Below are 15,347 nucleotides of genomic sequence, written 5' to 3' on the forward strand. Positions count from 1 at the left end.
AAAGAGGGGTATGCCCAAATCACCCTCCTCTGCCTGGGCATAGGACATCAAAGATGTATTATAGAAATGAAGCAGGGAGGGATCAATCAACTATTTTATTTCTGCACACTTCACAATCAATTATCCTGTCATTTATAAATTTCTTACAACTGCCTAAATATGATTTTATAAAATACACATGTCATAGGATGGTGCTGGATACACAAAAAAATCAAATACATATATATCAAACATAATATATACAACACATATGACAAGACAATAAATCACATATAATTCATATTCACAATGTAATACAAAAACACGCTATATACAGCAATTACAAAAACTCTATGCGCCTGAGGTATCACACCTCTTACCCTCTTTCTATCTTTAGGCGCCCTAACTATAAGGAAAACATTGGTTAAATTAATAAGACTCCTCCTAGTTTTGTCAACGCAGTCGCGGTCGCGTTTCAGCCTTTCATTTCTTGCGACTTCATCAGGATAAGGGTATATCTACAATAGTAATTAAAACACAGAACTAGACATTCTATTCTCCCTATATACACATCTATCCCATAATTGCCCATGCAGTGCTCAGAGTAAAAAGAACTTAGAGGCATCTCAACTGCCTCGACTGAACGTGTCTCCACAAAGTGACTAGTGGAAGAAAATCACCACAGTATCAAAAGGTGCTGAGTGCGTGGCAAAAGACCACTACCAATATGCATGCCTCAGTGTGCACCCCACAGACCCACCATGTTGGGGAGGGAATGGAACAAGAGCATAGGGTACCTGAAATAAACTCATATGTTAATTACTGCTAATTAAGTTATAAACATTGTTAAATTATAAGTAGTGATCCCTGTTTTTACTGATTTTTACAGATAAATACAGACAGAAAACTATTTATTTTCCTGTCTGTATTTATTTAAAAATGTGGATCAAAACGGAAATTGGGTTATTTTTTGAGCAATTCTAAATGCTGTGAATTATGACTACCAGGCCAATAGCTCTGTCGTTCTAACAGTAAGCGAGTTAAAACAATAAAATAATTTTAGAAAAAAGCCTTAAACAGCAATATATATGCTCGTATAAGAAAACATGCACATTTTAATATCAAGGTTGTGCATATTGTATTATCTGAGTGTGTTCATATGAATGAAAACGGTCAGTCCTTCAGGCATGAGTGCATATTTATCAGACAAATAAATGTAGAAATATACTCATTTCAGATTCATTTTTTCACAAAACCCAAAATATATATGGGTAAAAACAGATAAAATTATTTTAAAAAATGGATATAGACGGAAATGCCCAACAAATAAATACCATAAAACCGGGAGCCATAGTTATAAGTTATAAAAGACTACTGTTACAGTTAGTTAGTTTTTCACTACAAAAAGTATACGCGTCTTTTTTAAAATTTACTTAAAAACCATTATAGATTTTAGGGACATTGTAGTTAGAAATTAGCATTTAAAAAACCTTCGAAATTCACTGACAAAAACATAGGTTTTACAGAAGTTATAGTTAGAAATTTGCATTTAAAAAACCTTAGAAATTCACTGAAAAAACCATAGGTGTCAGGGGGTTATAGTTAGCTGGACATTTCACTCATACAAAACCATAGCAATTCTACTGTTGTAGTTAGTTTAGCTAACTATAACTCACACCCCCGCAACGCACTGCTCATGACGCCACATATTACATCATTCATGTCAGTGACACTATATATACATGCACTGGCCTGCGTTATACTAACATTTTCATTGTAAAGGCATTCATGTTAAAACAAATTGCATGTTGAAGGCATATGTGTGGTAATGGACACGTGATAAAAGTAGTGCATGGTAGTGACCATGTTGTAATTGCTCTTTCCCGTAGCGATATAATGTCTGTTCCCTGAACTAGACCAATGTCTTCTGATCAGCTGCAGTGACTATTGACCTTCTCCCACCAATACTCATTCACACTAATTAATTTTTGTAAACTTTTACAGACTCACAAGACCTAACACGAACATATACAATACACACACACACACCTAATGAACACTCTGTCTTTCTCTCCCAATGGCTCTCTTTTTGTCACTCTGGCATTACTATTTTTTGCAGTACACTATGTGGACAAAAGACACAATGGTACAGTGAGGGGGCATTAAAATGGAGCACAACAGGCAACAACTGGCCTTCATCAAAATACGGTCTGTGTATTGAACCACTAGAAGCGACTAATGTCCTAATTTAATCGCACAAAGTCCCCATCTAATTTATGGCCTCAGAGGCCTTGTAGATAGAAACTCTGATTCTTTGAGCTTCGTTTCTTTTAGTTTTAGCATCATTGTTCTGGCTACTAGTGAGCTCATATATCTTTATGTGTCCTTTTTGGCAGGAGTTTGACAAAGTCAATACACAAAGGGTTCATCAGTTGTTCTGGGACGTGGAAGAGATGCTCTTTGAAGGAAAAGTGAGTTCTCAAACTCAAATCCTACAGGCAGAATGCAAAGAGTGGACTGATCGGTCGCTTCACCTCAGGTAAAAAGTTCCTGATTCAGACACGTGTTATTCTATTAATTAAATACTTTTCTTCACAGGCGTATTATTTGTAGGTGGATAGGTGGCATATTATATCATAGTATATAGTGCTTTTGCAATTCAGTGTTCTTTTTGTTATTTCATTCAAAAGTAATCTGCTATTGAGTTGGATGTGGATTCACACATCATCCAAATAGCACAGTTACAAACAGTGTTTAGTTTGTTTCAAACTCTCCACATTCTTCGTCCCTGCACACTTACACAAATAGTATCTCTCTTGCAAAATCTGCCTCAGATAATGTGGAAGTAAAAAAGCTAGAAAGAGGTCATTAGAGTCCTTGAATAAATTATGGGTAAATGCGTCTGAGTCTATGTAGAGAGCTGGCAATACTACAGTCTAACATGTGGAGGGTATCACCAAAAATGAAATGGAGCAAAAGGCCAAGTAACCACCCATAGCTCATGCACAATCATATCACTAGCTGTGCCATATGCTTTTGCACCCCAGGCATTGTGGTATTAAAGAAGGGGCCACGGATACTTGTGTGGCCCCCTCTGTAATACATATAGCACTGGATCACATGTAGCGCAACACTATCTTCAGAAGGTGTTTCCAGATTTGTTTGGGGTGTGGCCCCATGCAAATGAGGACATCACGTTGACTCTGCACCCATGCCGTATTATGGACGTGGGCGCAGAGACAAACATGCCCTTAGGAGGTGCATTGACAGTGCGCTAGATAAATGTGGCACACTATCAGTGCGTGCAGTCCCCTGAGGGGAGCCCTCTGAAATGGGGTAAAGGGTTTCCATGGACCGCCATTGCTGCACAAACAGCTCTGTGATGCTTATGGGTCGGTACTGTTTTCCTCTCATTCTAAGTGTGACCCGAGCTTCACGGCCATTAGATATAGCACCCAAGTCTTATTCCTGTATTGTGCTATTACCGTACGCTTTATTTGATTAGCAGTCTTTACTTTAGATTACCATTTTCACTGTGAGATTGCTGGCTCTTTCTGTCAATACTGTATTATTAGTGTATTATGTTCTGTGTACTTTCTTCTATATACTGTAACTATATTTACTATATCATAATATATGTGTGGGCAAGACATTTACACTTTATCACAACTGGAATCATTTTGTTATAACCCACCAAGGCTCTGTTGAGTTGGGCCTTGATTGTACATTTTTGTGTTCAAAGGTACAGAGAGGTGGCAAGGAGTCTTAGTGTGGTGTACATTCAACAGCGAGTTTTTTTGTCTGGGTTCTAGTTCTGAGGAACCTGACAGCCTCCTTTTAAGAATATATAGTGGCTCCTTCACCTGCGTGCACTGAAAACAGAAAACTTTGTTGTTTTGGTTCCTCACATTTGGGCACATTGGAGTTTATTGCAAATGTCTCGTTTACATTTTCTGCTAGAATGCAAGACTTCATTTTTGTTGTGTGTAAGTACCTCGAGGTCCACCACCGTGACATATAATTACATCTCAGTCACTACATTGACCACAAGTACTTTGATTTGGTAAATATGTAATGTAACTTACTAGGACCTGGACCTACACATGCGGACCAGTTCAAAAAGGTGTGTATGGGTACACAAAGTAATACTACAGGCGATCCACTTCACATGCTCTTAAATCCCTTAGAGAATTGGCCCCAAATGTCTAAGTGATACTATTCAGGGAATACAGTTAGTACAACTAAAATTGCTCCCCATGCACTTTTACTAACAGGCAGATGGACAGTTAGAGACCAGCTAACAAAGGCATTAATAAGTATGTGAACTAGTACTCCTATAGCACTACTCAACGTACTCGCAAATACCTTTGTGAATTGGTCTCAGTGACTCTGTTGACATCAAACCTAAAAACTATTCTTCACACTAAATTCAATTAAATGTAATTCCATGAAATCAGAAACCTTGATTTAACCCCAATGGGTAACCAACCTTTTATCTAAAGTAATTTAAAATAGATTACATTTAATTAATTACCAGTATGAGAAAGTTCTGAAATCAAACCCTAATCTTAACCCTTGATTAGGTTCAGACAAGCTTTATTCGACGATAGTCATAAAAGCAAACAGTACATACAAAAAGAGTTTAGACGTATAAATAAAAAATTTTAAAGAAAAAAAACTGTACATGTATACATAAAAACCCATAAGTTTGTTATACAGTTAAATCCATTTCATCTATGGAATTAAAATGAGTATATACATAGTTAAAATTAAATTCGGTACAGTGATTACATGTTAATCTTTGAGCATTCTACTTCTAATAATCCAGACCCAGCCCAAGTATTTTGCCACAGCTATACAAGCTTTGATTAGGTTAAAATTACATTATTTTCAATTAAGTATATTAAATGAGTTTTAAATATTGACTTAACCTCGGGATTGACCTTAGCCCAACCTAATAATAAAGATAAGCAAATGTAATTTAAGTATATAATTTCTAATAAACAATACCCTTACCTTAATTATAATGTTAATTATAATCCAAAATAAAATTAAATTAAATTCACTGCCCTAAACTAATCCTAACCCTAGTGTTAATCATAACAAAACAAACCACCTCAACCTATTTGTAATCTATCCCTAAATATAATGAAATTGAATGTAATTACTTTAAATAACATTGACAAACATTAACGCTATCCCTAAACTTGACCTCATCATTCAATAACATTAAATACTAATATATAATTAATTAAAGACATATTTTTAACATACCAAAATCCTAAAGTAAAGTATTTAAATGCAGTTAAACAAGAAACCTTGACTATACTAATACTTTCCGTTTCACTTACATGTGAGAACGTGGTTTATTAGTTGGGGTCGATTGGTATCCACTAAAAGTATTAAAGTCACTTTGTTGTTAGGCCCAGTCAAAGGTTTTGGTAGTTTAAACCCAATCTCAAGCTCTGGTAGTTATGCCGCAGAACAGACAGACTTAACTTTGCAAAAAATGGATCAAAGTACCAAAACAGTTAAAAAGTCAAAAACATGATGCAATAGAAAATATCGCTCCAGTTTATAAAAATAGGGAAAACGCAACAAGCAAAATGACACTAGAACAACAAAAGTCCAATAAAGGGAATCAGATATATTAATTTTTAAAAGACCTAATTCGATAAAGCAGAAAGAAAAAAACCAGTAAAGTGCCAATGATAGTCAATTGTTGCAGCAGTTCGGGATCAAAGTGCAATTTCAGGCCAATTTCAGGCCAATCGCGATGCTGCCTGAGTTAAATACACCAAGTGGATTGGTTCCAGTGAAAGTCTGGTAGTCAAAAAAGTTTCTAAGTCCCACTGGTCTGAAGGAAAAGTTTTGAAAATTTTTAAAACGTTCTTCTAGTGCACAAACAACCATAGAAGTACACTTCTAAGGCCCCCACATTAGGGGAGAGCACGTAGAGACTCTAAGAGTGTCCGGCAGAGGCCACCATCAAAGTCCAGTCCAAGTTCCAGTTGCCTCTTGTCAGCTAGGAATTTCCAGGAAAATGCCTCTTGCCGCTTGGTGCATCCCTGAAGCTACACAGGAGGTTAGTCAACTAGGCATTGGAGTTCACTTCTTCATCCAGGATAGAAGGAGGACCAGGTCCAGACTTTAGGGTTCCTTTCAGTAGGCAGAGTAATCACAGTACTCTTCTGTTGTTCCGAAGGTCAAGAAAGTGTTTGAGGATGGTGCCTTGGGGTGCCATACTTTTGGCTGGCACCAGCTTGTGGGTGAAGGTGATTCTAGGGCACTCCCTAACCAATGAGGTAAAAGCTCCCCAGGGCAACACACCCCCTTTTCCAGTAGTTTCTGTTTGCCTTACTGGGATCTGAAGATTGTGGGTGTGTAGGGGAGTGCATCATGGTAATCATTAGTGTCCACCACATCTATCACTAAAATTCAGTTTGAAGCAGGCCATTTACACTCAACAAACCAGGAGACAGATGTCTGGAAGGTCAAAGGCAGGGCCTTTCAGCAACCATACAGGAGAAACACAAGAATTGTCCTGGCATCCTGCTTCAAGTCTGCCAAAGTGTTACATGTGGCTCAAACAAACCTGTCGGGCAGGATTTGACAATTTGGTGCGAACAGGATCTCAGTTCCCCACCCTTCTGCTAATATCAAAGGAGTTCTCCCTGCCCGTTCATGTTAACCTGTCAATCACAGTGACCTGGTGTTTAGCCCCCTTGGAGTAATTTCACACCTCATTCAGACCAAGTGCAGGCTGGGAGCAGCTGGATAGTAAATGCACATTAGACTCTAGGAACTTCAGTCACGAAAAAGGTAACTCTAAAAGTTACTTCTCCTTAATATTTATTAAAAATCTGACTTCACTATTGAATTGAATGATTTTTAATAAATATTAAACATAGTTGTTTAATGTTTTTTCTAGCTGGTCCCAGTCCCGAGATACAGTGTTAGTATTTTAATCTGTGCTCTGATTTTCTACATAGGACAGCTAAGCCCGGCACAGTGAAAATAGCTTTTAGGCCTTGTACCTTTAGGTTCATGCTAACATTAATTATTTCATGTTCTGCTTTTATATTCTATGCACCCTACCTTGTGGGCTAAAAGGCATGCATAGAGGTGAGGAACAAATAATTAAAAGTTAGTTTTTTACCCGCCAATTATGGTTAGTATAACAGGTCAAGCTGCAGGTTTAAACTACACCCATCAGGCTAAAATAGTAGACATGAAGCCATGTTTTCATTGTCACACTAGTTGATGGCACAATAAGGGCTGCAGTCAACAGGTGACATTTAACTTTCCATGTCATGGGTGAAGTTTCTTCTCCTTATTACATGGCCTTATAGAAAAGAGAAATACTCCAATCAGGAATTAGCCAATTTATGTTTTAGGGGTCCTACACACATATTGGACAGCTGTGCTCCAAGAGGCAATCCGAAAAACTGTATTAAAATTCAGCCTAAAATGGAGGTCACCCCCAAAAAGAGGCACTTTCTCACATTATTAACATAATTTCAGAATAAATACCAAAAGTTCAACGACGGACCCTTCCTAATGTCAGCACCTGGCTATTTATCGCCCCCAATTGATAATTAGCCCCAAGATAACTAGAGGGGAGTGTGTGCACACTGATTAGCACCCATCGTTACTGTGCTGATTCCTAACGGAATTATATACAAGTTAAACCACTGCAAAGGTGCACCACGACAAGATATTGAGCAAATTACAATGCTATTAATAAGCATGAATAAGAACGTTTTGCAAATGACAGGATGTTGTTAATCTTCAAATGATCTTTATTTTCAGTGTATTCAAAACAACAATGTACAGCCGACGCGTTTCGTCCCAAGCTGGGACTTCTTCAGGGCTTTTGTAAATATGAGCTGTCCCATAAGGAGTGAGGATATGACGAGATTGAAATGCCTTGGCCACGTATTCACAGATTCAGTCATCCAATATGTATGAATTGATGTATAGAAAATCTGATGTATCCTTTTCTCATTCGGTATGGAACAAACCAGGTTGTACTATATATCTATTTGTTAGGTCGGGACTTGGTCAGGTTAAAATCCTGAGTTTAGGAAATAAGAACTTCTCAAGAATTCATGTGTTTGAACATCATATACATGTTCTGTAATAATTAACAAGGAAACCAAGGACAAGCAAATCCTATAAGTTCCCAGAAGGAGGAGGTGGGCACTGTATTCCAGTAGGCCGCTTGTGTTAGAAGCAGCCGGCTCCCATCCACCAGACCTCCGTCCTGTCGAAACACCCGTGAGATCGCTGTGTTTATTCAGAATTTTGTGGCATTCTCAGTAGTTGTAAGGTTGACATAGTGCTTACGATGTTGTTGCACCTGTATGCAGTAGATTCAAGGTAGAGGTGATACATGGACATATCTTAATAGAAACTGAACCAATATAGAGTGAAATTAGATTAATTTGGTAACTGTGCTGGAGAACTATAATATTAAATTAAACTTTAGTGTCAGGCTGTTATTAGTCCAATCCAGATCTTGCACATTTATATTTAGAAATTCAGAGTTGTTTGAAAGCGACCTATGAGGTCATTAACATGATTGGCCTGAAAAATAAACTACTTGAAGAAAATTGTGATCTTGTTTGAAGGTCTTAGACTATTAACAAAAGTGCAAATATGGCACATTCCTTACTAGTTACACTAATTGTATAGAAATGTTGCCTGGGTATTCCCATTTTAAATGTGTTGGGGCTTAATCATAAAGGCCTTTAATAATATGGAAAGATGTACTACAGGAGCACTAACTCATGTGTTCATCAATGCCTTCATGAAATGGCCCCAAATGCAATTTTGACAATGAGAAGTAGTACCGTAAGAGTATTAGTTTGCATGCCTAAAAGTCATTTATGAGAATGTGAAGTATTTCTGCAGGAGTACTAACTCACATGCCACCAAGGTATTTATGAGGATTTAAAGTTGTACTGCAAGATTACTAACTTACATGCCCCAAAGGCATTTATGAGTATGTGAAATAGTATTACAGGAGTACTAATTTCGATGCCCCAAAGGCATTTATGAGTATGTGAAGTAGTATTACAGGAGTACTAACACAAGCCCCACAGGCATTTATGAGTGTTTGAAGTAGTATTGCAGGACATAACTTACACGCCCCAAAGGAATTGATGTGTAAGTGAAATAGTCCTACAGGAGTACTAACTCATATGCCACAAAGGCATTGATGAGTATGTGAATTAGTACTACAGGAGTACCTCTTCATATACTAATACATGCCATAGTGGATTGGCACAGTGTGTTCAAGTTATTGATAAGCTGGGCAGATTCCAAAATGGAGTATGTGTTTCCACATTATCAATACTTCATTTGCGAAATGGGAAACATCTCAAAACATTGGAAGGCAAAATTAGGGTTATGTAGGCGTTAGGCTGCCTGTAGCTCTGAGTCAGAAGTATAGATGTAGCATAGTTTTCATATACATTCTAAAAAGGAGTAACTCTTCATATTACTTGATTTTTCTGACTTGCTTTTCAAAGCTACTCCAATGTGAAGTGGAGTATTTAATGATCTACACTTCAGATGTGCTTCAAAGTGATATCTCCACCATTTAGCTGTGGGAATATCTTTAAAATCATAATGGAACTCAGGACTGAGTGATGTACATAGACAAAAAAGATGCATTGGTCCTATTGAAATAATTATTTTGGCTTGATATGAATGTCTTATTCAATAAACAACATACATTTGGCAGGTGGCTTGCTTTGCCTAAAATTGACCACATAGAAAAAACAAATGAGGTAACTAAAGCAAGTTGAACAATATACACTCTCTGGTAGACTTCTCTCGTACGACGGCATTGAGGATATGAGAAAACTTGTCATGGAAAGAGTCAATTTTCAGCATTTCTATAATTTGGTTAATCAATCACTTAAGACGTTTTGTAAGTGTGGAAGTGAAGAATACTACCTCTTGGATGATTTGGTTTGGTTTCGAGTAGGGGTGGCTTCTCCGCCATAGCGGAGGAGCATCACCTCCCCTGCCAGAAGCTAAAAAAAAGGAAAATAAAGCAATAATAAACCTGGGTTAATTATCATTTTATTTTGTTTCCCAGAGTTCTGGGGGCAGGGATACCAGGCATTGGCATGGATTGATATGCACTGTTATCAGTGCGCATGACGGATTGGCCGGCCGTCTCCGGCCGGCAAACCGTGATGCGCCCTGATCCTCTCTCCAAACTGTGTTGCTGGGTTGGAGTCAGCAAGCACAGGCTCCCAGTCTCCATGGGAGCGCAGGTGATTGGCGCACAGGCCAATCCTGAATATGGTCTCATGCATGAGAGCAGGTTCAGGATTGGTCGCAGGGGAGTCTGGGAGCCTCTGCCTGCAGTGGAGCCATGAGAGGAGCAGAAGACGGTGATGGGGCAAGCTGCACCGGCAGGTAAGTTCTTTTTTTTTCCCTCCGTTTTTTTTGTTGTTTGTTGTCTCCCTCCCTACTCCTGCTCACCACTCTCCTCTTACACCAGCCGCTACTGGTTTCCAGACCTACTAAATTAGCATACTCCTATTTTCACATTGGGCATCAGGCCTCTCTAACTGGCTTGTAGTTCTTGTCGCTCCTCTTGACACTCCGGAACACCTTGTAGCTTATCTCTCTCTGAATGTATTAATTTAAAGAGCTAGACTGATCTGGGAACAGAAGGGTTGTGACCTCCCAACCAAAAACTCTTGAGATCTTCTAGGTCCGCTCCTGTTTTGTTTGCTACGAGGGTTTGTTTGTTGTATTTTTAAGCAATCAGGAACCTCATCCTGCTTCAGGGATATGTTCTGTTTTGTATAAGCAAATGTTCAGTACCCTTTATGTAATATGAGCTCATTGTAATAATTCATACTTCCCACTCGCCTGTATTGCATTGATGTTACACTGTAGTGCTTGAGAACTAGAGGGGATCAACAGTAAACATCATAGTCAGTGTCACACTTGGACAGAAAATAGGCCCATGCTCCAAAATAAAAGTGGCCACTATTAGTGAATTAGAAAGCTAAAAAAGTGGTCCTTGTTTGCAAATTGAAACAATTTTGAACTTGTAAAGACAAGCTGTATAAGTGTTTTGTAAGGTATCGGAGACATGCCTGGTTATGTAGTGCTTGCAAATAATATTTGTGGTAAAATTATGGAAATCAACCGTAAAAAATGGACCAAGAAACCATAAAACCGACCCTCAAACCTGAAAAAAACAGCCCATACCCTGAGCTATCAGACCAGCCCATCGGGCACTGCCTGATTGCCCTATAGACCAGTCCTACCCTTATCACAATACTTCCCTTTGGCTAATGTTGATATAAAGTCTTTTATTCTTAATTATTTATTGCAACTCCTGTATCATTTGTATTTGTCACTGGTAGCTTGTTTGTGGTGTTTAGTTGTACTTTTTTGTAACAAAGCAAAGTTTTCTGTCCAGGAAACTCAACAAGTGTTTAAATGTGAATACAAATAAGGGCCTTGTATTTGTAAGCATGATTTGTTTTATAATGCTGGAAAACTGTTTTGTGCTTTGCACTTTTATTTTTTCTTTCCTATTTACCACCTGCCTTTTTATGTATTATATTTTAGCCATGCGTTTTCATAAAGTAATAAAATAGTGAAACTCAAAGAAATTAACGCAATAAACTCTTCTTTTTATTTTTTTTATTAAGCAAGTTAAACAAAAAAATATATCTGACATACCAATTATTAGGTATTTCATGCCAATTTCATACATATCATATACATATCTTATTAATCCCTAAACAGAAAAATCATATAACAAATAACAAATCCTTTAATCCATATTCGCTGCCCAAACCCTATTTACAATATTTATATTATTCTGTAGTGTTATTCATCAGAGACCTCCATTATTCCATATTCACTGCTCAAATTCACTTTACATTATTTACATTATTTATATTATTTTACATTGTTGTTTATCAGAGTCCTCTCTAACACCTCTTCATCGCCTAACTTCCAACCATCTAATCATAGGAACCCAGATCCTGTATCCCTTCTCCCTAGCTTGGCGCCCCTTAATCTTATATAGGGCCATCTCCTGACTGTGTATATTCAGAAGTCGGTAAAACCATGCTAGATACCTGGGTGCTTCTATATCCTTCCAAGCAGTTGCAATCAATAATCTAGCTACTGCCACTGTTGTAAATAAAAAATCTATTAGCGATGAAGACACTCCAAGTCGATTATGGTATCCAAATAGCATTAATGATGAAGTTAAATTAATTTTTTTATCGATTGTTTGTAACCAAAATTCGTTTTTACCGGTTTTTAGGGGTGTCAGTTTGCTACATGTGGAAAACATATGTATTATATCTGCAGGACTAACCTGACACCTAGGGCATTTATCATTTTCACGCTTCCCCCAATTAAATAGCTTTGCGGGCATATAGTACAGATTGAATATAGATTTGTAGTGTTGGGATTTAAGATTAGCTGACAGAACATTTTAATTTGCCAGTTCCAGTGATCTATCCACATCTATTTCTTCATCTCCTAGCTTTTCTACCCATTTAGTCTCAGTTTTTCCTATTTCATCTGGAAGATTTCCCAGCAAAATATTATAATAATCCCCAATCCGTACCTTCCCCCGATAAGCCATCTCTAAAATTGGTATAGTATCATGATTAAAAGTCCCTTGTGGCAGTGCCTTCAAGCAGCTGGAAATTTGAATATATTTGAATTGGGATCGTTCATCTATCCCCTTTTGCTTAACCAGATCCGGAAATGTTATAATCTTTGATTTTCCATCAAACAAATGACCAATTTTATCAACCCTAGCCATTTTCCACCCTCTCGTCATACCACCATCCATCCCGATTGGAAACAGTATTTGTAAGCATGATTTGTTTTATAATGCTGGAAACTGTTTTGTGCTTTGCACATTTTATATGTTTTCTTTCCTATTTACCACTTGCCTTTTTATGTATTATATTTTAGCCATGCATTTTCATAAAGTAATAAAAATGGTGAAACTCAAAGCAATTAATGCAATAAACTCTTTTCAGTGTAAGCTTTCTCTCTGTCCATATGAATTGTGTATGTTTTTGCCCGAAATCTTCAAACCGGATGCATAATCTTTATTTTTGGATACACTTGTACAGGATACATATCAGACCATGGAATCATTGATCTATGAAGGAATTTGCTCCCCATGTTGAGCATACTTTGGTCTTGAAAGGCAGTCATGAAATGGACCCCTTTCATATACTACAACATTTGTAAGGACCTCATGGAGGAATCTCTTAAATAAGGGATCCCTTTTTCTGGAAAGTGTAGTACTTTATATCGCTTTCTTAGAATCTGCAGTTGGACAAAAATACTGTCTATTGCTTTCATCGGATCTTGCTTTGACTTTTGTAATACCATTTTGTAGGGCTTTCTCCAAAAAACATAAGCAGATTTCACTGTATTCAGAATGCAGCCGCAAGATCTGTTCCCAGGTTAGGGAAACCCGACCTCGTCCATGGCAAATATAACACCTTACATTGTTCTTTTATCAGAAAGAATGCGATTTTAAAAGTTCCATGTATCATGCATAGAACTTTTTACCAGGCTCGAGTTCTTTATGCATATAAGCTTGGCCCCAAGCTCTGCAGAGCCTCAAGTAAATCTTTACAGGATCCAATCTTCAAGTCTTCCAAATGGGGCAGAAGAACGTTTAGGGTGTTAAAACCTATATTGTGAAATAAGCCCTCAGTTTCTTTGAAAAATGAAACCTGGGTACTTTCAGAAAGTTATTAAAACATCGAGGTCAATCACTTGAGCATCACTACAGCATTGTATTCATACATGTAGCACTGTAGTGGCCGCATTGCACGGCCTCTAAAGTGCCAACCTCTTTTAACTGTCTATGTTAAATATCCTTCTAGATGGACAGATAGCATTCTAGGAGTATTTTTCTCTAAGGTTATAGTATGCTTTTTTGTAATTACATTTTTTAATAATGGCTTTTTTATATTTAGTGCTTCATAGATCACTTAGAACCGCTAGAAATAACAGATCACCAGTGATCCAGCGCTCAGGACCTTGCAATTTCCCAAGAACAGTGTAGTGTAGTTCCTATATCCCTGATAGGCTCTGCGCATTGGAATAATATACAATATAGTTGTGGCATAGGACTGAGGTCAGGATACCTCTATCGAGTACATTCAACTTAATTACTTGTGTGTGCCAGCTAACTCAGAGGTCACTAGAAACTTCTCCAATAAACAAGAATTCATTAGTTTCTGCCAACTTCATAAACATGACAACTGTGTTTCCCTTTAGAATCGGAACAGTCTTAGAATCGTGGAAACAATAGATAACAGTTTCACTCAGTCAATCGTGAATGCTTCGTTTCTACAGAGTTTACACAGAAATAGGTAGACGGGTGTTTCAATAAAAAGGGTTTATTGAACAGTCTTATTTCTCGTGCAAGAGATATGAACTGCTACAATCGTAAGACAGAATGTGAAGTATAATACGTACAGCGTTAGCAGTAAGATAAAATAATACTGCAATAGCATGGTTTGTAGCTATGACATATATTCATAAAAATACATACATAAATAACACAGGCTAAAATGTGAATACTCATCTGGTGCTTCTAGCTAGTTCTACCCCAGTGTACCTAACCTAAGTGTAGGTCGAGGTAAGAAGTAGGTGCTGTTTTTCTATAGTCTAGTTTAGCTATAGTTAGGATTGGTGTTGCCAAGATTTGCCAAAAGTCCCTCTAGGTTCTAGTCTGCTCAAATCCCTTAGAATGAGAGAGATTGGAATCTCTTTCCGGTTCTCAATCTCTAACACGCCACAAGGGGAGTCAGAAACACTGGAGCTGGATTCTCTGCGAGGAGGATGACAGCGTCTGATCATTGCGTAAGGCGGGGACTCGACTTCCTTCGGAACTTGCCGTGGTGAGCCGTGCAAGTATGCAGCCGTGACTTGCCATGGCAAGTGAGGGTATATTTATACCTTGAAGGTGTTTAGGAATGCCAGTATTGACGTAAATGTCGGGCAGAGGAACGTCATGAATGAACCCCTAAGGAATAGATGTTCATGCATAATAAATGAGTTCTTGGAGAAATCAATAATCCAAGCAAGGGGAAGTCCTAAAGGCTTAAGAGTCTGGTTTTCCAAGAACTCGTTGTGACGTGGATGGACGGATGTAGGTGGCCATGCCTGTATTTCGGGAGCATGGATAATGCCTAAATAAGGATTGGATATCTATGCCCAAGTAAGGGCAAAGTGAATTGTGCCTGTATAAGGGCATACATTGGGAAACCTATATACGGTATCTAAATGGACACACAACAACAGGGCCCAATTTCCATTACCTAACAAGC

At 37.9% G+C, this 15,347-nt stretch overlaps 1 protein-coding gene across 1 annotated transcript in view; it reads left to right on the forward strand.

Annotated features, from left to right (window-relative positions):
• LOC144821265 (protein FAM149A-like) overlaps positions 1–15,347 on the forward strand; it is a 212,666-nt gene that overhangs the window by 59,122 nt on the left and 138,197 nt on the right. The window contains exon 4 of the mRNA XM_078678089.1: positions 2,376–2,518. Coding sequence (XP_078534215.1) covers positions 2,376–2,518 — 143 coding nt within the window. The remainder of the gene's footprint in view (positions 1–2,375; positions 2,519–15,347) is intronic.

Source organism: Lissotriton helveticus, chromosome 2_2 (genome assembly GCF_964261635.1).
Source record: "Lissotriton helveticus chromosome 2_2, aLisHel1.1, whole genome shotgun sequence".
NCBI lineage: Eukaryota > Metazoa > Chordata > Amphibia > Caudata > Salamandridae > Lissotriton > Lissotriton helveticus.